Below are 25,402 nucleotides of genomic sequence, written 5' to 3'. Positions count from 1 at the left end.
CTGGTGAATAGGAACAAGTTTGAATAATCCCCATCGCCTCACCACCTAGCAAGAGTCAGGTCAGACCTGGAGAAACTGACAATTGTCCAAAAACATCACTGGCAACCTGAAGTGTCCTCTGATCACATCCATGTCAAATGTAACTAGTAGGACTGGAAGTTTAGAACTAAATAGGAGGTGTGATTACAGCTGAAATTTTTACTTTACTCAGCTTTTATTTTTCCCTTCTGATAAATTACTATATTAATAGATTTTTTTTTTGTTTCTTAATCTCAACTCTCAGTAATTTAAGATATCTTTCTTGATAGCTCTCTATGGTAATTTCTAGAAAAATTCTCCATTGGGCCAAAAGCGACCTTGGTTTCTCAACATAGTAGAAATCACCCTTCCAAATAAGGAACTTTCTGGACAGCTAGGTATCTTACCCTGTCACCTTTCATTCCAGGAAGTCCAGGGGGGCCAGGCAAGCCGGGGAGGCCAGGGCTGCCGAGAGAACCCTGAAAGACAAACACAGAGTCCCCAGAGCCACTGCTACCGCAACATTGAAAGCACATAAGCCAGACGCAACCTTGGGCGTGTGGACTCCTGTCTAGAATAAATGTGCTGTGTTGGTTTAACTCTGCTTCTCAAATTTGTCACTCTCCCAACTCCCAGGAGAAGAGAGCCAGTCCCCCCCCCGACTCCATCCCACCTCCGAGGTCCCCAGCTCCAAGGCTAGCACCCCTTCCCAACAGTGGGCTCTTTGAGCTGAGTTCCCGCCTCGCTGGCTGTGTAAACAAGCACGGCTGGAGAAGTAAAAGGCGGCATTCACGCACTTGCTCTCCAAGTCCAAGAACAACCAGGAGCCAAATGTAGCACTTTGTATCTCTCCCAGTTTTCCAATAAATGCTACGAACCACGCTGATTAAAATACCCTTTAAGGGTCTCCTAGATTTAATTTGAAATTCCTCATTTACATTTTCACACATTCACATAGGAATAGAAATCAAGTAAGGGTGATTCAATTACCCTTTGTAAATTATTTTTCTCTCCTTGCTTCTTTTAAAAAATTTTATTGTGTTTCGTATGAAGCAAATAAATGGCCAGGGACTAGAAATATTACTTACCAGTTTACCTGGTAGTCCTGGGGGTCCTACTGGTCCTTGTTCACCTCTACTGCCCTAGAAACACACAAACATGATCGTCAACCAGACAGTTTGCCGAAATGCAAATGTTTAATCACAATGAAGTAACATGCTAACTAGGTTTTTGTCTAAATATAAAGGTCACCAAAGTATTCTCCCCATCTTCAACTGAAGGCAGAGACCTTTATATTAAATGCCTGCAGCCTCCTCAGTGTTCATCCTGAGTTCTAACAGTCCTAATGCTGTTTGTTGTGAATACAGACTGTTCGATGGACATCATACCTGATACATCTACAAGAAATGGCAATTAGGAATTTTCAGCATCGACTTCACCATCCAAATTAGATTATGGTGACTTGTGTACATGCTTTATCCTCTCATTTAGACTACATGTTCTTGAGGTATAGGTATAGTAAAATTTTGAATTCCACATAAATGTAATGTAACACACAGAGTAAATTTCAGGTCTACAGTACATTTTAAAGCAGTATCTGGCAAATGATCTTGAACCTCGAGAGAGTGAAAAAGACACAGGACAGAGATGTTGGCCTTCAAATTACTACTGTAGCTTCAAAAAGACATAAACAGTAGAAATTTATAAAGTTTCTGGAAAATTCTTTGTTCTACTCATTTTAAGCATGTCTTAAAAGATTAAATAGCCTTTGGAACGTACAATTTATAATGTAGATACACCAAAAGCAACACTCTAATTTCATTTTGTGAGCCAATATCAATTTTTTATTTGAAACTCTAAGCCCTTGGAGAAAAGGAAACACCATGAACTCTTCAATTTCTTTCTCTGAGAACTTCATACACTTGTATGCAGTCTGACAAAAGCTTGTTTCATTTCTAACGCAAGTTCAACTAAGCTGAACACTGAGGTTGCTGGATAAATAATCACATTTCCTGGATGGTGTACACAAAATGAAGGTAGCCTTTTGAGTTTGTTTTTCCTTAAAATGACATGACAACTTCATATTAATGTTTAATATTTATAAGTGCTTCTGATAAGATTATCCTGATCTGACCCATATGTTATTCATTCATCTATAAAAAGAACAAAATGTCAAGATCTATAAACCTTCTGCATTTTCAGTTGCTCTAAAGGACTGAGAAATGTATGCCAAATTACAAGTCTCTAGCTATAATTTCATGGCAGTTATTTCATATGACTTATAGGTGATTTAAACAAAATACTCTTAAATGCTTTTCAGAAACTTTTATACAAATGTTCTGTCTAATGCATGAGTTTGAATAATACATTGGTACGTAACCCTTGTGAGCAGCTTGGAAGCCAGAAGCAGTGCCCCATGAGGACGGATGTTAGAAGGATATATTGATAAGTCAGGTGAAAACCAGCCACTACGATAGATTCTTCTATGCGTCTCTATACATAAAGATTGGGTTTCACCCCATTAAACTGACCCAGCACTTCAAAGTTCAAGATAGATTTTCTTCAGTACATCTGCTCTGCTGGCATTTTCAAATTATTTCTGAACTGCATCCTGACTGAGATCCTAAATGTCATTGAGATAAAATGACTTTAATTCACAGAACGATTAACAGTCATTGGTGGGGAACATAATTAATGGTGTCAGAAGGGGAAAGCAAAGTTCTCGATACAACTCCACATATTCATTTCTAAATAAATGAACCATTATGCCATCTTATCCAAAACAAAGATGATTAATATACTCTTTTCCTCTTCCACAAACCAAAAGGCTAAATGAAAAGAAAGGACTGTATAACCTTTCATTTACTTTTGGAGAGATTAATTATCTTTTCAGTCAAAGACAAAGATTTTCTCTGCTGGAATCTTATTTTCTCTGTCTTTCATGAGTTCTTATTATTTAGTTCAGAAGTCTTTTCCAAGCCCCGGCAGCCCTTGGTAATACCTACGAATGGCTCAGAACCCAGTCTAGCCAGCCTGCTCTGCTGACCTATAGCCGTGACAGGGCAACACACGTAGGACCAGGGGAGGGATGGGTGAAATTACGGGCATTCACTTTTCTGTCCCTGCACAAATAGACAGAGTGTGGGTCCTCATTTTTATTTCACGTCTAGCTTATAAATCCTTGGCTATTCTGAACTTAGGTATTTCTATAGAAATCATCCCACTGTACAAAAAGGTAATGTTTATTTTCACAATGACCAAACAGCTACCAAAAAAAAAAAAGTTAGGGCAAGATTTTCTCATGGCCATTCTTATGATTTCTATGTGTTCTAGAAACATGCATATTCTTCCTCTAAGTTCTTTAATTTCGCCTGTAACTAAGATGAACATGAGCAATTGAGATATAAATAGTAATCTCTAAAAAAACACAGGTTAAACTAAATACATCCTGCAGGGAGCAATTCACCCTAACCTGGTAACAACAAGAGTGCTAAAAAAATGATAAATCTCTTCTGTTTCAACAGCTGTGGTGAAACCACATTCTCAGATGTGGGCCAGGGAGGCTGGTGGGGAAATGGATCTTCTGTCCCATGGCTGATATTTACAAACTTCTTGACAGAAGTTATGGGTTTTAACAAGAGAATCGGAAGGAACCAGAAAAAAAGGCAACATCCTACCACTGAAAATGTGAAGACCATAAGAAAATGCTCTATTTTTCTCTTGGGTGCTCTGTGCCATCTTATTTATCTCCAACATGTTAAGACACATCTTCCAATTCATCCCTATCTAAGAAGCCAATCAAGGCTTAAAGAAAAAAGAAAAGATGCAGACCCTCTACCAGTGATTCCAAACCCTGGCTGTGCATCAGAATCCCCTGAGTAGGTTTTAGAAATATATTTCACTGGTGTCTTCACCACCCCACCTCCCCATTCCCCTCCGCATTCCACCCCTCTCCCCCAGGTCCTGATTCTGTAGGTCTGGGGTAAGACTTACAGAATCACCAGCTTTACTTAGATTCTTGTCTTCACCAGCTTTACTTAGATTCTTGTTAAATGCTCACTGCGAAAGCTCCATAAATATTAAAATTTGCTAAATGTGTTTTGTGCTGTTAGAATTTGCCAAGCTAACTTCAAATAAAAACATCCAGCGGAACCTTGACTTTGGAGGCATTAGAGGGTAAAGATGGGGACCTGGACACTGAACCCCAAGGCCAGGTCTGAAGTCCAGCTCTGCCATGCACCAGCTGACTCCAGACAGGCAACTCAACCCCTCTGTGCCTCAGTCTCCTCATCTGTAAAATGGGCTTTTGGGAGGACTGAATAGATACATGAAGTACTTAGAACAACATCCAGCTCATAGTAGGCACCGCAGATGTGCTAGTTATTTATGTTTATCCAAGGAATAAAGACATCAGTCAAAATGATGGTTTTTAATCAAATGTTCCATTAAATGTTCTTTTCGCTTCAAATCTTCCAAATTTCTTTAAAAGCATGAGTTATGCTTGGAAAAAACAAGTCTCTAGTCCTCATTTCTCAAGTTTCTGTCAGATCACTAAGAAGGAGACTTTTTTATAAACAAATTCTAGGAGCTATTTTGTAAAACTCATTTTAATAAATACATATACTTCAATATGGAAGTCTCCCTTTCAAAATGGAACTATTAGACTTCTAAAATACCACCAAAAAATGCATTTTATTATACTTGGGTTGTCATAATTATTTTACCAAAAAAATGGATTTTACTCCACTGTGCTCTAGATTGTGATGGTTGTTGTATTTGCCTGATAACCCAAAATGCTAAGTAGCTGAAGAACGAACATTATCCTTAGTACCTTGCCAGTTTCAGAACTGGGAAATTATAAATCTCTATACTCAGTCTGTAGTACACACTAAATGCCTCTTTCTGGCAAAAAGGATGTTCAACCCAGAAGATGAGTTATGATTGCTAAAGATTGCTGCTTTTACAAACCCATTTTCATATTAACATTGGCAGATCATATTAGTCCTACTACAGGGATAATTTTTAGGCTTGCCACAGAAATATTTTTTAAGATTTATTCAATTTTACAACATTGTGTATTTTGTATTTCTCTCCAGCGTAGGTTTAAATATCCCCTCACAAAGAAGCAGAGGACAATCTGTTTACACTATAACCATCACAGCTGCTTCACGAAGTGTTGACAGGGAGAATATTCCAGAGTCTGGTGGGGTAGGAAGGCAGCTTAGGTCACTCAACAGCACACCATGTGGACCTCTGTGTTGAAGCTGTTGGCGATGGGGTCAGGGTAGAAGACTTCAAGAGAGAGGAGACAGGCTTCCACACTCCACGAGTGTATAGTCTTCAGAAAACTGGGGGTAGATCTGTGTGGCACTCATCCCAGTCGAAATCACGAGAGCAGAGCAAACACAACCCACTCAACAAAAGCCCTGGCAAGTTCTGAGAAGCCTGGAAGAGGAAGATGGACCAGGAGCCACTACAAGGTAGGACCCAATCAGAGGCCCCAGCCACCTGCTGGCTCTAAACCAGGAGTCACCCAGACGCATGTGTAAACCCAGGTGAATGTGACAGAGAAAGCCGGAAGCACAAGCCAAGTGGAAAAGATACGTGCTTATTTGTAATCCCTAGATATGCCAAAACTCCAATATTTTTTGCCGTGGCATTGGCGAAAGTTGATGGAACAATGGTGAGGAAAGGGGAGAAGAGAACTTTAATTTCAAAGACAGACTTCAGTTAACCTTGATTCTTTCACAGGACACATTAGAAATAGGTTTCATTCCTTCTACTCAGCTTCTCAATTTAAGATTTGCAGGAAAAACTGATCAAACTTGTGGGGAATAGGTGACAGTGTGTGAATTTACCAAGAAAATGAATTTAATGATGTAAAATGAAAGAACAAATGTATCTTTCAGTAAGTACGTTTGGTGTAAAAACTCTGATCCAGAACTATAATATTTATAACCACTCATGATACTCTTCTGAAAAATTTATAGTAGGTGAGAACTCAATTATGAACAGAAGCAGCGTAGCAAGATTTACTGTACCTCCCATCCAATGCATTTCAAGGAATATTTATTGAGCATGACCTTACTGCAGTAAGTGAGAAGTCAATTATGAACGGAAGCAGCACAGAAGGATTTACTGTACCTCCCATCCAATGCATTTCAAGGAATATTTATTGAGCACGACCTTAGGGCAGGCCCCGAGGAAAGAGATGTAGGGAACACAAACGTGGATCAGACATGTTCCTGACTTCCTGCAGTTTCCACACCACAGGGCAAAAAGGGACCAAGGGTTACAGGTTCAGAATAAGGAGAGATCACTTCTATCCGGGGGTAGGGCGTCATCACAGATGGTTCCATTGCAGAATTAACACTTCAATTGTATCTAGGAGGGCACATGGGATGCCCAGTCAGAGAAATAGAGGAAAAAGCCATCTCCTCCTGTGATGCAGGGCATCACAGAGAAAACAGGCAGGCTGAGAAGTTCAGAGAGTGTTTGGGAATTAGCATGAAGTCTAGCTTGGCTGGAACACAGGCTCTGAGCAAGGCAGAAATGGGAAGTAAAACTAGGGGATAAACAGACAGTTTAGGATTTCAGACTTTCCTTTATTGTCCATGGAAATCCACTGGAGATTTTTAAATGAAGAAGAGAAATGATGCTGGATGCTGTACTTTGCAAAGACCAATATGGAGGCACGTGCAGACTTGGAGCCCTACCGTTCCCCAGGCATTTACGTTTGTCACCAGGACTGCGGGGACACGGCTGGAGTTCTAGATGCAGGACACCCTGCGATGTGCAAGAGTCCTGGAGAACGGAGAGATATCCCAGCCGAAGTACCAAGAGAACCTTGTTGCGAGCCGCAGTAGAAGGAAAGATGGGGGCAGGGAAGGCAAATCAGGAAGCGACTGCAATAATCAAGCGGCAGTGAACCACCTGAGCCAGGGGGTGGAGGTGGGCTTAGAAAGAAGAGTCAGACAGGAGGCTTTAAAGAGGAGGTGGTAGGGGCTTCCGTGGTGGCGCAGTGGTTGAGAATCTGCCTGCCTGCCAATGAAGGGGACACGGGTTCGAGCCCTGGTCTGGGAAGATCCCACATGCCGCAGAGCAACTAGGCCCGCGAGCCACAACTACTGAGCCTGCGCGTCTGGAGCCCGTGCTCCGCAATGTCGGCAACAGTGGGAAGAATGTGGACGCTTAACAGAAACTGAACAAGCAAAACCGGAATCAGGCTCAAAACCCTGTGCAGCATAACTTCCTCGGATCCGCCTCCGTCCCGTGAGCGAAGGCAACACCGCCTCCACCCCACGCCCTCGCTTCCGAAGGCCGGCCTCGAGCCCTGAGCTGGGGATGGGCCGAGCCCGGTCCACCCGGGCGGCTTGTGTTCCGTGCGTGGTCCTGCCATCAGCAGGGGGACCTACAACTGGACCGCTTTCTGCCCTATAACGTGAGCACGCGATGAAATAGTCAGTTTTCTCAAAGCTCCAGCGCCCTTCCTCCACACCGTTCAGTCTTTCTGATGCTTTAGAAATATGATCCAGCTATGACCTCACTGCTTTGACAGTCAATGGAGGGAAAGTATTTTAATTAGAAATTCACAGCCTCCCAGCAAGAGAGAAGAAAAGGATAAGTGAGGCGTGAGGAGCAGCTAGTTTCACTGGCTGCAGAGAAACGTCTGGACACCGCCTGGTAGAGGTCAGCTGACGAACATCTGTGAGAAGTGGAAAAACTCCACTCTCCGCTCTCATATAGCAAGATACCTGGGATATTTCACTTTTCTGAAGCGTGAAAATCCTCACTCAACATACTCAAGAGATGCTCTTTATAAAGTAACAATATTTGGGAACGTTTCTGTGTTCTCACTTGGAGTTCTTTGTGTTACCCAGCAGGCTTTGAAAATAAGAACTTAAAATCAAGACCAGGGAGAATTTTTTAAAGTTAAATTTGAGTGCATCATGTTTCGTTTCCAAATCAGTTTCTCGCTAAGGGTTAAAATGTATCTAGTGAGAAAATATACATAGCTATATTTGCTGCAAAATAGACACATTTACAAATTCACACTAAAAGAAGTCTGGCAGGTTCTCAAAAGATTAAAATAGAGTTATCACATGACCCAGCAATTCCCCTCGTAGGTATGTACTCAAGAGAAATGAAACAAGTCAACACAAAAACTTGTAGAAAAATGTCCACAGCAGCATTAATCATAATGGCCAAAAAGTGGAAACAACCCCCATGCCCATCGATGGATGAATGGATGAATAAAATGTGGTATGTCCATACAATTGAATACTATTTGGCAGTAAAAAGGAATGAAGTACTGGAACATGGTACAGCATAGAAGAACCTTGAAACATTATGCTAAGCGAGAGAAGCCAATCATTAAAAAATCCACATACTGCATGATTCCATTTATATGAAATTTCCAGAATGGGCAAATCTATAGAAAGTGGATGAGTGGTTTCCTAGGTTTGAGAGGGAATTGCAAGTGGATCTAGAGTTTCTTTTTGAGGTGATGAAAATGTTTTAAAGTGGACTGTGGCGATGGTTGCACAATTCTGCAAATGTACTAAAACTCAGTGGATTGTATACTTTAAATGGGTGAATTACATCATATGTGAATTATACCTCAATAGAGTTTTTTTTTTAATCACACTAAAATATTTCCTTCATCATGGGATGAGAGCAGAAATGGTCATCATGTTTTTTTTTTAAATACTTCATTTTTGTTTCCACTTTCTAGGGGGAAAAAAAGCATATTGTATATCTAAGTAGCATTCCTGTTCCATTGTTTATCTGGATTATCACATGTTAAAACATCAGAAGGCATTCCTGGATGAGTTAATGGATGAATGAATAAAGGAAGGAAGGAAGGAAAGAAGGGAGGGAGGGAGGGAGGGAGAGGAGGGAAGGAAGACCCAGCAAAGCCCGGGGAAGGCACGTTGGGAGGGGTCTACAGAAAAGGAATACTCACAGGGAGGCCCCGAGGTCCTCGGGGTCCCACCTCTCCTGGCGGCCCCTGGCGGCCCTGTTATGAGGAAGGCAGGTAAAGAAAAAGTTAAACTCCCTAATCCTTTGCTTAGTGATTACAACAGGTTACAAGGTATGAAAAGGTAACCTATGGCAACTTACCGGTTTGCCTGAATTCCCCAGTTGCCCGGGCTTCCCTGGAGCACCTGTGTTACCCTGAAGGTAAAATACAATATTTAGAGTAATTCAGGCAGTAAATAAGCATAATAATCAACCTGTCTTACCCAGACTGGGTATTTCTTACACTTAAATAGCATTACTTTCCTGATTTTACATTGAGATGTAAACTCTCTTTCTTGGTGGGTACATCAAAGTTCTTTAGATTTAGGTTAGGATACTGTTTTGTCACTACCAGAGGCATAATAAAGATGTCAAAAATGTTTAAAAGCGAAGGTCAGATGTCCAAAAACGAAGGTCTTTAGACAGACAAGAATAACAGAGGATTTTTCTTTCTTTACAGTATTAATTATATATGTCTTTCTTCATCATTTCCGCCTCCAATACACTTCTTTGAGCCTTTTTATTGATACCTGACATTGACACCATTAAAATTGTAAAAGATCATGCCAACATGAGGAAATAAGGGATGCGCCAGCAAGCTCCAGGGAAAGCAGGTGTCTGGGATCCCACCCCACCATCAGTTGTCCATGGTCCACTTACTAGCGAACATCTCTGCTCGACTCCATGAGCCACTATGATCGGAGGGCTGGAGCCATGTAATCTAATAGTAATCAATTTCTACATTATTCACAGTTTATCTATTTTATTTAAAGTAAAGCTATATTTTAGCCCTTTAATTTTTTCTTTCAACTATTGTTCTTAAGTGCTAGAATATAAGCACTTAAAACTGATCATTATGTGAACAAAATGCTTAATATCTTTTAGTTTAAGGTAAATCATCTTAATAATATGCACTGACAATTTCTATGGCTTAATATCGTCCTCATAGTAAATCGTGAAGAGCAATAAAACTTTCTCTGTTTTACACTGGCAAAGGATGACTCTTTCAAGAAGGAAGTTCGATCAGCAACACTTCGTCAAAGTACTATTTCTGCAGCTGGGAAAGAGATTAGTTTCTGAAGCCTTAAGGCCTTTTTGATTTCTCCTTAAGGTCAAACATAAAATAAAAGGCAGGTTGGAAATATATAAAATGATAAATAAAATATATTAGTAAATAATAAAGAAATAGAGAAAAATATTAATTACAAAGTTTTCATCTTTTACCTTTTCACCGGCAACACCCTTTGCGCCAGGAATTCCAGGTATCCCCTGAAAGAATGCACACAGAACTTAGGTTTAATCACCTCCTCTGAGAATCCGTGAGATGCCAAGCCCACTGCATACTGCCGAGGGGCTGGGGACATCGTGACAACCTCAAAGCTTTAGAGGGAGATTCTTCCTAGTTCCCCAATTTGAACAGTTATAGACCTACCCACAGTGTAGAAGGCAACTTTACTGTAACTGGCTTGTTATGTCTGAACACCCTTACAGCAAATTCTAGCTCTAAACTAAAGTTACTTTTCAAGGATGAACTTCCAAATTAGAATCCTATTTTCAGATCAACAGGAGCTCTTCCTGGCATGATTTCATGTATGGAATACAAAACAAGGACCTATCAAAAACTCTAAGCCTTAAATAGAAAAAGAGAATGGCAGAAGAATGCTGGGTCTAAGATTTGGTGCTACTGGGAGGCCTGATTTCTCTGATTATTTTAAAGTGTCAGATATCATAATAAACCAAGGGCAGTCCTCATCATTACCAAGTATCCCTTTTAACTTGAAATAATTGCCTCCAAAGAGCCAAGAATACACGTGGTATAACCCACATGAACTTCCAGCCACATTAATGCAGGAAAACACCAATTTGAATAATTCAAAATAGCACACGATCAAAAAATGAAATCTTATTATCTCATATTGTTCCCTGAACATACTCTCAACCTCTTATGGCTCAACCCTGGTACAAGAGCTTCAGAACTGGTTAAAAGTAGGAGGAAGTATAAAGCCTGGACCACAGCTCAGGGTTAGTGAAACGATATAAGGAAGATTTAGTGAACGAAAGAGAGAGGAGGGGTGCAAAATATAAAGTTAAAGCTTAGTGTGGTTATCAGAGAAATAACTAGGTATTCAGAGAAAAAGTACAAAAATGTAAATGTAAAACTGTAAAAATTAAAGCATCATTTCTTCTCCAGAACTTATTAAATTACATACAAAACATGTTTCTCCCCCAAGTGCATATCTTCAAAATATGTATATAAACCAATCAGCATTTAAATATTCAAATACTTACAGGTAACCCCTGCAACCCTGCTTCACCAGGAGGTCCAGGTTTCCCTAGTTCACCCTGAAAAAAATTTTCATTGAATCTGTATGAACTGCTGTCCTTCTTTTAAGAAAAGGAAAGACCAAGACCTTCTAAGCAAAAGGACTCTCCGCACAGCTGACCTTACGTGCACTTTTATAGCATGACCCAGTTCAGGGCGGGGAGATGGGATAGGACTTAGGACAGAAATGCAATCAAAATACATAATTTCCTTCTGCTTACTTTCATCAATGGGGCAATTTTACTGACTTTCTGAAACCAAGCAAACAAACATTCTATTCTAATAAAAAATTTTTTTGAAGTGTGGTTGATTTAGAATGTTGTGTTAATTTCTGCTGTACAGCAAAGTGACTCAGTTATACGCATAGATACATTCTTTTCATTATTCTTTTCCATTATGGTTTATCCCAGGATATTGAATATAGTTCCCTGTGCTATACAGTAGGACCTTGTTGTTTATCCATCCTATATATAATAGTTTGCATTTGCTAATCCCAACCTCCCAATCCGTCCCTCCCCAAACTCCTCCCCCTTGGCAACCACAAGTCTGTTCTCTATGTCTGTGAGTCTGTTTTGCGTTTTGCAGATAGGTTCATTTGTGACATGTTTTAGATTCCACTTGTAATTGATGTCATATGGTATTTGTCTTTCTCTTTCTGACTTCTAATAATTATCCTGAATTGACACTTGATTAAAAAATTAAAAGGAGGAAAAAAAGCCAAAACCAGCTCAATAAATGTCCCAGTGACGTAGTAATGGAAACCCTGTGCCTGGCGGGTCCCTGGCAGGGACGACTTCACCATCTTTAGACTAAATCACACAGCTACCTTTGCTCCCGGCATTCCAGGTATCCCGTCCCGGCCATCCACACCTGGCAAGCCCTAAAGACGCACAAAGAAACACACTGTCTCTTAGAAACACATGCTTCTTCCCTTCATCACTTTCTAAAGTTTTATTACAATAATCACTTTGAAAAATGGGCTTGATGACTACAGCTCAGGACGTACCGTGTCGCCCTTGGGCCCAGGGAGACCAGGAATTCCTCGAGAACCCTGAGTCCCCTGCAGGGTAGAAGGGAGAAGACAGACAAGACACAATGAATTACCACGTGTACTTAGGTCACATCAAAGAGATCAGCACAACCTCCATGCTCGCAGTGATTAACACGAATTCGAACTCACTCTGTCTCCCTTGGGACCTGTTTCTCCTAGAGGTCCTCGCTGCCCTTGATCACCCTGTATGAAAATAAAATTGAGTTTATGTAAGCAAAAGTAACTTATTGATAGACTTTTGAAATTATAAAACACCATCTACGTTACCTTACTATTGTTCTTTCATCCCAATGGCTTTGCTCTATCATGGATGCCTCAAGAAATCTTTTTATAAAAATTATATTGTCCTAAAAATTGATATTACCATAAGGATAATTGAGACTTACATGTCTATTGATTTCACTGTAAAGGCATAATGCTTCTGTGCTCTTTGGATGAATAGGTATAATAAAATTAAGGTCCACACTGCAGGTAACCTTGACATCAGTAACTATGTCTACACATTCTCTAGCCTCATTGACTATCATGGTGGGTTGAGGTTTAGATGAGCTGCCAACCTTTTCTCCATATTACTTACTCCCCCAGTCAATAATAATGATTTCTGTCAGAATTACCCAGCTAATGTTGATATACGGTACAGGTGGTAATAGATGAGAAGAGGTGTCTTCCTAAAATATAGCTTTTGTTGAATTGCTTAACTGCTCTAAAACCTCAGATGGCTTCCTGTTGCCACTGGATCACTTCGGATCACCCAGATGGGCATTAAACACTTTCCATAACGTGCTTCTACCTTATCTATTCAAGTTCATCTTCTCAAAAGGAGCTCTCCACCCAGGCCGTGCCAGCCCTAAGGCAGCACACACTCCCATCACCCCAACAGGGCTTCTCCCCACCTGTGCTCCCTGCCCTCCCCACCTGTGCTCGCTGCCCTCCCCACTTGTGTTCCCTGCCCTCCCCACCTGTGCTCGCTGCCCTTCCCTCCCAGCACGGCTTTGCAGGCCCTCCTTCCTCTCAGGTCCACTTGGTGCATTACCTCCACCACGTGTTCTGGAGCTTGATCTTAAAATGTTATCCTTCAGTTACATTCTGTCCTTCCCACTGGACCTTGATAGTTGGAAATTCTATTTTACTTATACCTTTTCTTCTTTTCAATGTGGTATGAGAGATATTAATGAACAGCTTTTTGGTTTATTTACTTCCAAAACAGGTGTGAGGCAGTCCACAATAAGGACACGTGTGCACATGGCCGTCAGAATATCAAATAATGAGATCAGAAATCATAGGAGAGAAAAAGGACAGAACTACCCAAGAACTTAAAGTGAGAGAGTTTCTGTGACTTTAAGCATCCTAGCAACCAAAGCAAAAGGAAAACACAGCAAGCATAAAAACTTAACAATTTGACTATACTTATGAGAAAAACAAAACACATATCAAGTCAGAAGAACACTTCTCCATACAAAAAAGAGATGCTTGTCTTAATTTTAAAATTTTAAATAAATATAGAAATTATTGCCCATTTTTCCACTTTATTCACATGTAAAGACACTTGCACACACACACATACATATAGCAAAAAAATCTATCATTGATCATTGCTAAAAAATCTATCAGTGGATCCCATGAAAGGAAAACTACTCACAGGTGCACCAGGGAGACCTTGCGGCCCAGGTTCTCCATCTAAGCCCCGAGCGCCCTGGAAATAAACGAGACAAAGAAATGAACTTGAGATCAGCCATGTATGCTAAAAGGCACACCAGTCTTTCTAAAGAACTTCAATAGCCAGATAAAAAAGAGGTTTTGTGTTTTGTAATATATACTCTCTTCATCAATGAACCCGAGGAGTATTTAATCAGAAACCTCAGATGTTAAAACACTGGTTTACATTCTCTCATCCCACCAAAAGTACCTACACCCAATCTTTGCTACCACCCTGAATATTTTAAGTTAACAAACACTGCGTCCGTTCCTGATTGCTGATATGAGCTACCTGTTTAGAGAACTTGGCAAGCCTATTGGAAAAGGTTTGGTCATCACACTCCAGGGTTCTCAGGATCTCTACAGGAATTCATTGATGGTGAAGACCAAGGGGCCACCCAAACAGTAGCTGCTGTGGACGCCACAGCCCCCACACCAGTGGGAGGGATTTCTGGGACTCGAGATCCCCACCCAGACCTAGAATCAGGAGTCCAGCCACGTGATTCAGAGGGACGAATTGTAATAAGGATTGAAGCATCCCCTCTTCCATCCTGGATAGATGGTAGGTTCAGTATGTGTAAAGTAATTGATCTATTTTCTCCACAACAGATTTACCCTGCTGAGTGATGACGGCTAAAAACTACAGAGCTTTATACATCATGAAACTATCTCTGTCTTTGTTAGCTATTGTACATATCGCCTCCCTATTTTCATTATAAGAATCAAAATGTGATTTGAAAACAAAAATATGGGGTTTTTAGTGCTCTCTACATATGCTGCATGACAAGACACACCCCCCCTGTTTAAAACTTTTTCTCATCTACCAGGTGAACAAGAAGGCAGACGGGCACCTGAAGTGAACAAGCCGTCTCCTAACGAACAGGCTTGAGAGGAGGAGATGATAAAAGAAATGGAAAACAGTCAAAAGGGTATTGGGTAGATGTCAGGCCAAGAAAACCAGGTGGACGGTGCCTGCAGTAAGAATTAAAAATTAGAAAACCTTTGCTAGAAGGTTCAGACATGGGTAGAATCAAAGAAAGAAGCAGAGGCACCACAGAGCCTTGAAAGTCTTTGATCCCTACAACTAGAATACAGCAGAAGGCATTCTCCGTCCACCAGTGAAGAAGAGGTTTGGGAGACCTGAAAAAGCCCTTGAATTCATCACTCACGTTGCCTGGTGGAAGCAGAGCCAGCCTTCGAGTTATAGAAATGGCTTGCCTGCTGCCCCCCTCTCTCTCTCCCTTTCTCTCTCTCTCTCTCTCTCTCTCATTGCTGTTCAGCACCAGCTCAGACCCAAACTGCTGTTACTAGGTAACCACTCCGCAGGTCTGAATTCACCAGAAGAGCTTTTTTCTTTTTATTGAAAACAATTTGACAAAAATCAGAGGAAATGAGAAATTTTGAAAACTACCAAGTAGCAAAATGCCTCAAATAAAGAGCCTATCAAGAACAGTAATTGGTTTCAAAGTGAGGATCACATATTTCAGGAAGTGATTTAAACCCAGAAAAAGCAAAGGCCTGGGTATCAGCAACTTCAAAATAAATGGGATTTATCATTTAATAACAGAAGAGTACACACAGAATGTTACTTAAGGAAACATGAATACAGAAATGCAAAATATGTTTTTAAAAAGACAGTGTTTTTAGAAAAGAAACATAGAATTCTATAGGAAACAGAAGAGGGAGACAGGCATAGTGAGAGAACCTAGAGAGACAGAGAAAGCGGCTGAAAAAAATGAAATTGATGGAATTATTCATGAAGCAATTCCTTCGATCCACAAAAATGTGCATCTCTTTTTTTAAAAGGTTGAATTTCATTTACTGAGCACCTACAATGTGCCCGTTATCCCTGTCTGGTTGCTAATGAAAGACTCTGTGCTTCTGTGCAGAACAACATGAATTAGCCTCAGAGGTTCTGCAGAGGATAAGGCGAGGGTCTGGAGGGGTGGTGGGCAAAGAGCCCCGTTTTTAATTTTCTGGAGCCTACAAATGGGCTTTCCTAACAAACTTTCTAAAAAGCGCTGACCACTTCCTTAACATCTGAGAGAAGCTAGACACACCCCCTCCACTCATACATACACACACACACACACACACACACACACACACAGCAAGAAAAATATTTCTGAGCTCATCATGAACGTTCAAGCTTGCGTTGTTATTGCTTCTTCTATTCACTCAGACAAGCAATCCCTGCCCTGCCCTCCCCCTCCCCACTAAGGGCAATGCCTCATCCTTCTCAGCTCCGCCCCTCCATCCTCCTGCCTTTTCAGGCACTCCAGGTACTGTGTCAGTGTTATCAGTGTCAACTACTGATAAAGGAAAGAGATTAGACATAACAGCCCTGCTTACTCCTATTTACCCAAAAGAATTTAAAATATATAACAATAACAAGTGTCCTGTGTATGACTCATTTCTATCGTCTACGTTTATAACAGAAAGTAAGAACCCAACCAAACATCTACAAAGCACCCAATAAGAAATAAAAAGTGATGTTGTTAAACATAAGAAGATATTTGAAGTGGCCCAAAACTTGAACATTGATGCAGTTTGGTAGTGTGTCATCACCATCATGATCTTACTTTTTCCCCTTTGGCTCCAGCTATGCCAGTAATGCCTCTCAAACCTTGAGCTCCCTGGAAATGTAAAAAAAGAGAAGTAAATTCTTCTAGTTGAAGCACACATTCTTTGATGTCCTCACAAAAGCTGATCCAGAAGAAGGATGTTATCATAACCAAAGGTAACACCGAGAAAAAGTGACATTGTATTGCACACAAACTTTCCTGGTTTAGAAGAAAAATCCAAAAGGAATTCTTCTGATGGTTAAAACCCTTTTTAAAAATTCTGAAGACTTACACAAATCTGGAATCGGAACAATGACTGATGGCAAAAAAGTAAGTATCATGAGCATCAAAGAATGACGATAAAGCATTTGACTTTTAACTCACACAGAACACACTGCCACTTTTGCCTCCTTCACGGTTTGTAACTTGGTTACGGGTCACATGATCGTGATTTTAAACCTTGGACTAATCTTTCCCCACCGGTGTGTGCCATCCAAGGCAAGAGGTCCCCAGGCAGCCCACAAAAGCTCCTTCCTATAAGTGTAGCTGGGGTCTCCGTCATTCACTTGCCATCACTCTACGTTACACCGTTTCTACGAGAAAAGGCATTCTGAATTCCAATCTGGGGCAGGAGGAACCCATCTCCTCCCTTCTCAGGCACAGGAGTGGGTAATCCTCAAAATGAGGGTGCAGGGTGTCGATCCTAGGACCCCCTTCAACACTGAATGTTGTCATGCTTGACTGTCTGGACCCACAGAGGCAGGGCTCCAGAAGCAGATGCTGTAGAGATGCCCTCTGGGGAGCAGTAGTGGGCAGACGCCCCATCAGGAAAGCGGGGGAGCCACTTCGGGGCAACTTGCTGACTGTTCGCAATGGCTTAGGATAAAGTAGCTCTAGGCCAGTCATTTCCCTGTGGTCTCACTGGAGAAAAAGGGGGCATCTCCATGGCCAACTGTTTGTTTTGCATCCAGGTCAGTCCCAGTTCTCTGTAGATCAGTTAGGAATCCCTGAAATACACATGGGCGGGTGATCCAGCTCAGGACACAAAGTGAGATCTGGCCAAATCAGATTAAAGCTGCTCATTCTTGTGGGGCTTATTTTCTGACTCTGAAGGTAATTCAAAAAAGAATTCCAGAAATATTTGTGTCAATAGCAGAGACATGAGAATGACACGTATTGTCTCCCGAGCTCGTGCATAAGTGTTCCAAAAAGCATACTTTTTACAAATCTTGCGTTCCTTGACAGATGCTGTATATTTAGAAAATGAAAAACCGTGAATTTTACAGAAATATTTTGGCATATCCTCTCCCAAACCCCAGAAGTTCAGCAAGCAGTAATGATAGCCTCCAAAGACCACCAGGGTCCGGCAACATAGTTAAATATGTTTCTAAAAATACTTCACCGGAGGTCCTTGAGCTCCAACCTCTCCTAGTTCGCCCTGGTCTCCTTCTTCACCCTGAAAAACCACAGAGAGAAGGGCATCAAATGCTATTCCAGCAAATGGACACTGAAATGGGCTCGGTCTAACTCGGCACGTGGTAAGTTCATCTGGCATCTCCTGAATTAGTCTACTATACTTTCTTAAATTATTTTATATGAGTAGTCCATATTAATTGCAGAACATTCAGAAAATACAGAGATGTATATAAATAAAGTCACCCAAATCCCACCTTTCCACTATAAACACCAGTAACATTTTGGATGCTATCCTTTCAAAGCTTTTCTAAAGAGAGAGAGAGGAGGGGAGGGAAAGAGGAAGAGGGGGAGAGAGAGAGAGAGAGAGAGAGAGGGAGTGTATGCATTCATGTTCTAAGTATGTGTGTTGTGGGTGTATTATTAAGAAAGTGTGATCACACTATGCAAACTTTTCCTTAAACTATAATATTTTTAATTATGATTTTCATTTTAACTTTTTCATTACAGTTTTTGTACCATGTACAGTTTATTTTTTTTAATTGTACTTAAATTTAAATCTGTCTTTTCTTCCATGGCTTCTACCTTTGATGTTGCTCAGAAAAGCCTTCTCTGCCCCCTCCAAAATATATAAATATTCATCTATATTTTTCTTCTAGTAATTTTATAATTTCTTACATAGAAATTTTTAATTATCAGTAATTTATTTTTATGTAAATATAAAGTAGAAATCTTTTTTTTTTCCTGATAATTGGCACTCTATCCAATATCGTTTATTGAATAATAGATTCTCTCCATCCAGGTTGAAAAATTCATCTTTAATGTATGTTAAATTGATAAATATACTTGTTTCTGGACTTCCTTCCTATTCAGCTATACTGGTCTGCTGTATGATGTTGTCAATACCACAACATTTTAATTATCAAAATTCTATAATACATTTTAATCTCAGGTTGGGAGAATTCCTTTACCTTTATTTTTCATTTATAGTTACTCTTATTTTCAGATTTTCTTAAATGTTTACCCTTCCACATGAACTTTGGAATTGTTGGGCGGATCTTCACCAAAACACTGCTTGCTTTGTATTAGGACTTCATTAAATTAATAGATTATATAGAGAGAGTTAGAATCTTCACAATACTGAGTCTTTCCATCTCGGAACTCAGTGTATCTTCATATTTAGTCAAAACATTTTCTTTTTCTTTCCAGCAATAAAGTTTTGTTCTTTTCATTTTGTTGAATACTTCTTAAGTTTGTTCTAAAGTATTTTGACTACCTGGTGGCTATTGCCAATGGAATCTTCTTCCATTATGTTTTTTAACTAATTATTGGTTTAACTTTTCGATATTAATTTTATAATCTCTGATATACTTTAAAATGTTAGGATATTCTAAACAGAAATCCAACTACTGTTTCTTACAGAAAGATTACTTTACGGACTCTGGGAAAAAAGTTATTTTCTCTCTGACAAAGGTTTTACTTTTCACAATAGATATACTGTTCTACATCTTCTATGGTAATGAATAACTTAAATTATGAAGTTCATCATGAGAAACATTCTTAGTTTTTGATATTTGTTCATAATGGTAGATTAAAATCCAGTTCTATTGTTTATTACATGTTTCAATTCACCCATTTTCTTACTCCACATGCTATACTTTATACATAGAGATTTTTTCACACAAACACACACATACACACACACCCACAAAGAAATACAAAAAATTTAGTAGAAGTATTAATATAGAACATTTGGGCATCTAATGCAAAGAACTAGGCTATACCTAAATAATTTACACTTGATTTTTGAATGAACTCTGAGAGTCTTATTAGTGGATCTTTGTCTCATAATTACATTCAGATTACATTCCATCAGAACATAAGATTGACAGTGGAGGGAGGTGGTCCTGATAGGAAAGCCAGTGAATAAGCTAGCTTTGGAGCGGATAATCAACACATGTGTATGATTAAATACTACTTGTATTTCCCCATGTAAGTACAAAACAACAGTGATTGTAATTTTTCATTAGCAGGTTTTGGGGTATTTTCCCATAGATTCTTGGTAAACCTTGGAGTAATGTATTTGACTGAAATATTTCACCAGCAGATGAATAGCACACAATAACTAATCAATAACCACAAAGCTAAATGACAAATTTAGGAATAGCAATTTATTACCGTTTTACTGAAAGATTTTTGACTATTCATTCTTATCTTTATAAACAATTTTTTAAATCTTCATTAATTAATTTGTAGAGTAAACTCAAGGCAGAACTGTGAATCTGAAAGCAAACTTCAGGCCCCTAGTCTCATAATTCTTCATCTTTCTGCTTTCCGTTTACAGTTAAAAGCATCTATTAGCCCTTTCAAGTTTCATTGTTCAAGGAGCTATCTTATCTTCATAGGTCGATTTTCAAAGACACCACTGAAAGTTTTAAGTGACATAAACATGTGAAATAAATTAAAGGAATTTTCAACAACTTTTAATGAAAATTTTGGCCAGTTACCTAACACACCAAAAAATTTGCAGGTTCCCCAATGAAGACCAAACCAAATTTGAAAGTCCAGATAACTAACTTGTATAGGTCTCAAAAATGCTAGTTGCATGGGAGAGTGGAGAGACACTCTGAATGACAGGTCCATTCCCAAATCCCATGGGATGGGGAAGTGGAAGCTCCCCAAAGAAAAGAGGTCACCCAAAAAAAGAGAAAGGGATGCAGGGCATCAAAAATAGCAGAAGTCTACTAAATCTGCTTTATTATACGTATTACCTCCTGAATATCTGGTGTGATTTAATATTCCTACACACTTGTTTTTGTGGTTAGATGATATTCTATTATATGGATATGTCATACTTAATTTAGCCATATTGGACATTTTTTCATTTCTGCGCCCTTAGCGCTTAGAATAAACTCTGGCACATAGTGGGTACTTAATAAATATTTGTTGGTTTTTTTAAATTACAAATTGAAAAATTCAATGGAGGAATGAGCACACAGAGAAATTTCCAAAGTACTTAATTTTTTTTTTCTATTTTCTCCAGTTTGACATCAAGAACCCAGCTGTTATATGCCAGATAAATAAAATACCTTAACTATTCAGAGCCTAAGTAATAAAAGACTTTCAAAATGAATTTTCACACTGTAATAAGGTACAGGAAATTGGCTTATTTATCCTCATTATCTGAGATTGTTCAACAGCTTTACCTAAGGAGTTCAAGAATATTAATGCCTGGGAATTCCCTGGCGGTCCAGTGGTTAGGACTCCGTGCTTTCACTGCCGAGGGCCCAGGTTCAATCCCTGGCTGGGGCAATAAGATCCTGCAAGCCCTGCGGCACGGCCAAAAAAAAAAGGAATATTAATGCCTGCCTGAAGGTATTAATAAATTGCCTCTCAAGCTCTTAACTTCTAAAGAAAAAGACTTCCGCCACCCAATAAAGGTGTAGAAGGACATATTCAACAAAGTCTAGAAGACCCGCATTGATAAGAACAGTTTGACTTTGTAAAATATTATGGAGTTAACCGGAACTAAAATTCTACCGTACAAGAAGTCAAATTCTTAGTTACTCTAAAGCGATTTCATCCTAGTGGATGAAAAGAAAAAGCAAATAGGTCACCTTGCTTTAAATTTCAGCCTTGGTTTTTCTGCAGGACATGCCAGCCCCAATGCAAGTTGTGCTGTGGATTTCAGTTTCTACCCAGAAAATAATATAAGTGCCAATTGCTAACTTCCAGATTACTCAAAATCTAAGTTACACTGAAATGAGGTCAGAAACAAACAGATACATTATTTCAGAACTTAAGATGAGAAGCTATGAGCCAATTTCCAACTTCCCGGTTTGCTAGTCTCAGCAACACTTGTCATAAAATTTTACTCCTGTCATAAAATTTTGTTTAGTGGAGTGGAACAACCGGCTAGAATAACATTTGACTATCAAAACCATCAAGGAAAAGAGCTGAGTGTGACTGATTTGAAAAGGAAAGCAAGGGGTAGCAATACAGGAAAGAATGAAAGTGTATGGCGCTTTCTTTGTTCTATTCTTCTGTAACTGAACAATGTTAGAATATGATGCTTAATCAGAATATTGACGCATCAACTTAGAACTTGTTAATCATCACTGGAAAAGGAAGGATAAAATAGTATGCTTTGATTATTCCTTATAATTCTTTATAATGAAAGTGATCACAACCTCCTAATCACAATTTTCCCACTAAATATTCATTGTCCTTACCTTGTGACCTTGTCTTCCAGGTTCACCAATCTCTCCTTTAGCCCCTTTATGACCCTAACAAATGCAAAAGTACGTAAGTACAGAAACAAATAAATAGACAAACAAACAGATATGTTGAGTTTGGCACAGAAAGTGGTCAGAAGGCTCATAAAATGACCTTGCTCCCCCCAAATCTATGTCCATGTGCTGCTAAGAGAAAGGTGATGTCAGAGAAATGACAGCCTTAGAAGACCTTGATAACACCATGTGGGCTACATGACCACAGTATATAATAAATATCAGTTTCAGTTAATAGACAAACACTCTTCGAGAATAGCAAACACCCCGTTACCTAGTTCAGCCACTGGGCAATGACTCACTGCCAGCTGGTCCCTAACCCTCCCCCCTCAGCTCCCTCCCACAGTTGGGCGAAGGGCATGAAGTCTTCTCCAGCATCAGTAACTCGCTCTCCAGAGGTGATGGCTGACCCACCCAGCGGGCTACTCCCTGCTCTCTGGAGGCGCCCCTGAAAACCCTCTGCTTCCTCTGTGCCCGTCTCCTTCCTGGAAGCAGAAGGGCTTCCCCAGATGCACGACTTTCTGCCTCTTCTTGTACAGAGTTTAAGTGCAGGTGACAAGCTATAAGCAGCAGTCTGTGAAGGTTGCAGAGCATGAACAGAAATCCCCATCTTTCACTGTCAAGCCACCTGTTCTAAGCATATGTGTGCTTTGGGTCAGGGACATGAGGCAAATAAACATTCTGAAATTAAGTCTGTCAGAGCTTCCGCCCTCAGAACCTTTCTTGTACCAAGGGTGCAAGTCTCTGTGAAAAACAAGACACCAAGCCAGGCCCAAGTCTTCTGCAGTTATGGGAACCCACCAAAACTAACCTCCACGAAAACCACAGTGGGAAACCCAGGGCCTCGGAGCCTTTCAGGTCTTTGGCAGAACTTCCCTGGTCTGGACTAGAGAGAGAAAGCTATTTAACCCCAGCTTTTGGTATTTATTCTCTTATTTTTATGGGCAATTTTGAAGTAGTTATGATGGCAGAGTGAGAGAAAAACACTTTTGGAAAGTCTCTTTTCTTCTCTATTTTGCAGTTTTTCCAATTCTTTTTAACTAAAACAGTTTCACGTACATTATGTGTACGGTCCCTGGCCCGCATCTCTCATCACTGGAGCAAACTTCTGAACCTTCATTTGGTGTTGTAGGGCCCCTCCGTCCAATACATTTCACTGGTATTTCTTCCCTGAACAGCACTGAATAATCAAGCATCTGTGTCTGTCAGGGTACCAGCGGGAATCTCCAGGACTGTATAAGACCACAGAATAAGCGACACAGACTTGCCTAATCCGTCAAAGTGGGCACTCCGCACCAGAAAGGCCAGTGCTTCAAGGAAAGGCTCTACTTTTCCTGTGGATAATACTCTTGAAAACAGAATCCAGTATGGAAATTATTCTCTTACCCTCATGCCTGGCAGGCCTGGATATCCAGAGCGACCCGGTGGACAGGAATGGGGACACTGCCAGAGAGACAGAGAGACAGTAAACCAGAGCTTCTACTTTATGACAAAAGGGTACATCTTTTAGGATTCCAGCTACAGAACCCCAATTCAATTACATTCATTAAATAACTCTGACTACCCCCTTTCCTTTTTTATTCTTTTATTTTTAAACTCGAAAATATTCCTAGCTTACAGAAAAGTACAGAGAACATAACAAACCCTTTCCTCATGTATCCGCCATCCAGATTTAATGAATGTTACTATATTGCCATATTTACTTCAGATTTAACTTGTTAAAGAAATAAAATGATTGCAGACAGGCCACTGTCCCAAGACCTGACCTTTGTCCCCTCCCACCTGCCCCCCACTCCAACAGCTCTGTCCTGAGGGTCACGTCCCCCCAACAAATGGACCAAAATTGCATTTAGTGCAGTTTCCCTACATCGCTTGAATATCAGTCTGCAAGTAAAACAAGTCTCAGGATTATTTGACTTCTATCTTCTAACATTGCAGTGCTCTGGTAAAAAAACATGTCTTAGGGCTTCCCTGGTGGTGCAGTGGTTGAGAATCTGCCTGCTGATGCAGGGGGCATGGGTTCGAGCCCTGGTCTGGGAGGATCCCACACGCTGCGGAGCAACTAGACCCATGAGCCACAACTACTGAGCCTGCGCGTCTGGAGCCTGTGCTCCGCAACAAGAGAGGCCGCGACAGTGAGAGGCCCGCGCACCGCGATGAAGAGTGGCCCCCACTTGCCGCAACTAGAGAAAGCCCTCGCACAGAAACGAAGAACCAACACGGCCAAAAATAAATAAATAAATAAATTTAAGAAATTCTCCCCTCAATTAAAAAAAAAAAAAGCATGTCTTAGTCATAAAGTAAAAAGATTATGGAAAAAAAGATATTTCTATAATGAAAAATGGTTTTTCTGAGTGTACACAAGTGACCAGGTCACCAGTCCGGCCGACTGCTCTGCTATCTGAGTAAAGTAAAAGACAGAAATACAGCATATTCCAGTGAGGTCATTTTAAAGAGAATGCACCTTTTAAAGAGAATTCCTGGTCTTTGACCTAAACTGTACTTTGTTCAAAGGAAAACGTCTTACCAATGGATCTCCATCATGAAAGCCAATTGTTCCCTAAAGTAAAGAAAATACTAAAGTTAAGAATATAGTGAAACATTTTCATTCAAACTACTAATAACAGAAAGTTCATTGGACAAAAATACAGTCAATGTATTTGTTCAATAACCTATAAGGAATAAATAGCATATAATATGTTAACATTCTAAAAACTTGACTTGGCCTATTCTATTTGGAGAAACCTAAATTGCAGTAGATTATTTCTTTCAGGGGATTGAAGGGAAATAAAATGAGAGAATAGAAAATATGGAGAACTCTAAATCATAAATTAAAAATAAGGATAATCTCCTAATTAACCGCATTTTAAAAAGTACTTAACTGTGTAAATCCTTTGTAAAAACTAGTTCCTTTGAAAACGTTCCTTTTATATGTCCAAGTTTTGAACATTTGAGAAATCACAACCCTCAAAGCACTTCAAATACAATGAGTAAACCATTCCCTGTGAGAACCATCTTTTAAATTCTT

The 25,402-nt window shown here is 39.9% G+C and overlaps 1 protein-coding gene across 2 annotated transcripts in view; it reads right to left on the bottom strand.

The window, feature by feature from the left end:
* COL9A1 (collagen type IX alpha 1 chain) overlaps positions 1-25,402 on the bottom strand; it is an 86,378-nt gene that overhangs the window by 22,751 nt on the left and 38,225 nt on the right. For both annotated transcript variants that reach the window (XM_082474204.1, XM_082474203.1), the window contains 15 exons: positions 24,902-24,934; positions 23,761-23,817; positions 22,318-22,371; positions 18,075-18,128; positions 16,691-16,744; positions 14,053-14,106; positions 12,543-12,596; positions 12,369-12,422; positions 12,189-12,242; positions 11,329-11,382; positions 10,264-10,308; positions 9,142-9,195; positions 8,984-9,037; positions 1,107-1,160; positions 426-497 (listed from right to left, as the gene is read on the bottom strand). In XM_082474204.1, the coding sequence (XP_082330330.1) occupies positions 426-497; positions 1,107-1,160; positions 8,984-9,037; positions 9,142-9,195; positions 10,264-10,308; positions 11,329-11,382; positions 12,189-12,242; positions 12,369-12,422; positions 12,543-12,596; positions 14,053-14,106; positions 16,691-16,744; positions 18,075-18,128; positions 22,318-22,371; positions 23,761-23,817; positions 24,902-24,934 (801 nt within the window). The remainder of the gene's footprint in view (positions 1-425; positions 498-1,106; positions 1,161-8,983; positions 9,038-9,141; positions 9,196-10,263; positions 10,309-11,328; positions 11,383-12,188; positions 12,243-12,368; positions 12,423-12,542; positions 12,597-14,052; positions 14,107-16,690; positions 16,745-18,074; positions 18,129-22,317; positions 22,372-23,760; positions 23,818-24,901; positions 24,935-25,402) is intronic.

This window comes from Balaenoptera physalus (assembly GCF_965194825.1).
Source record: "Balaenoptera physalus genome assembly, chromosome: 9".
NCBI lineage: Eukaryota > Metazoa > Chordata > Mammalia > Artiodactyla > Balaenopteridae > Balaenoptera > Balaenoptera physalus.
This window is presented reverse-complemented; position numbering and strand designations above follow the sequence as displayed.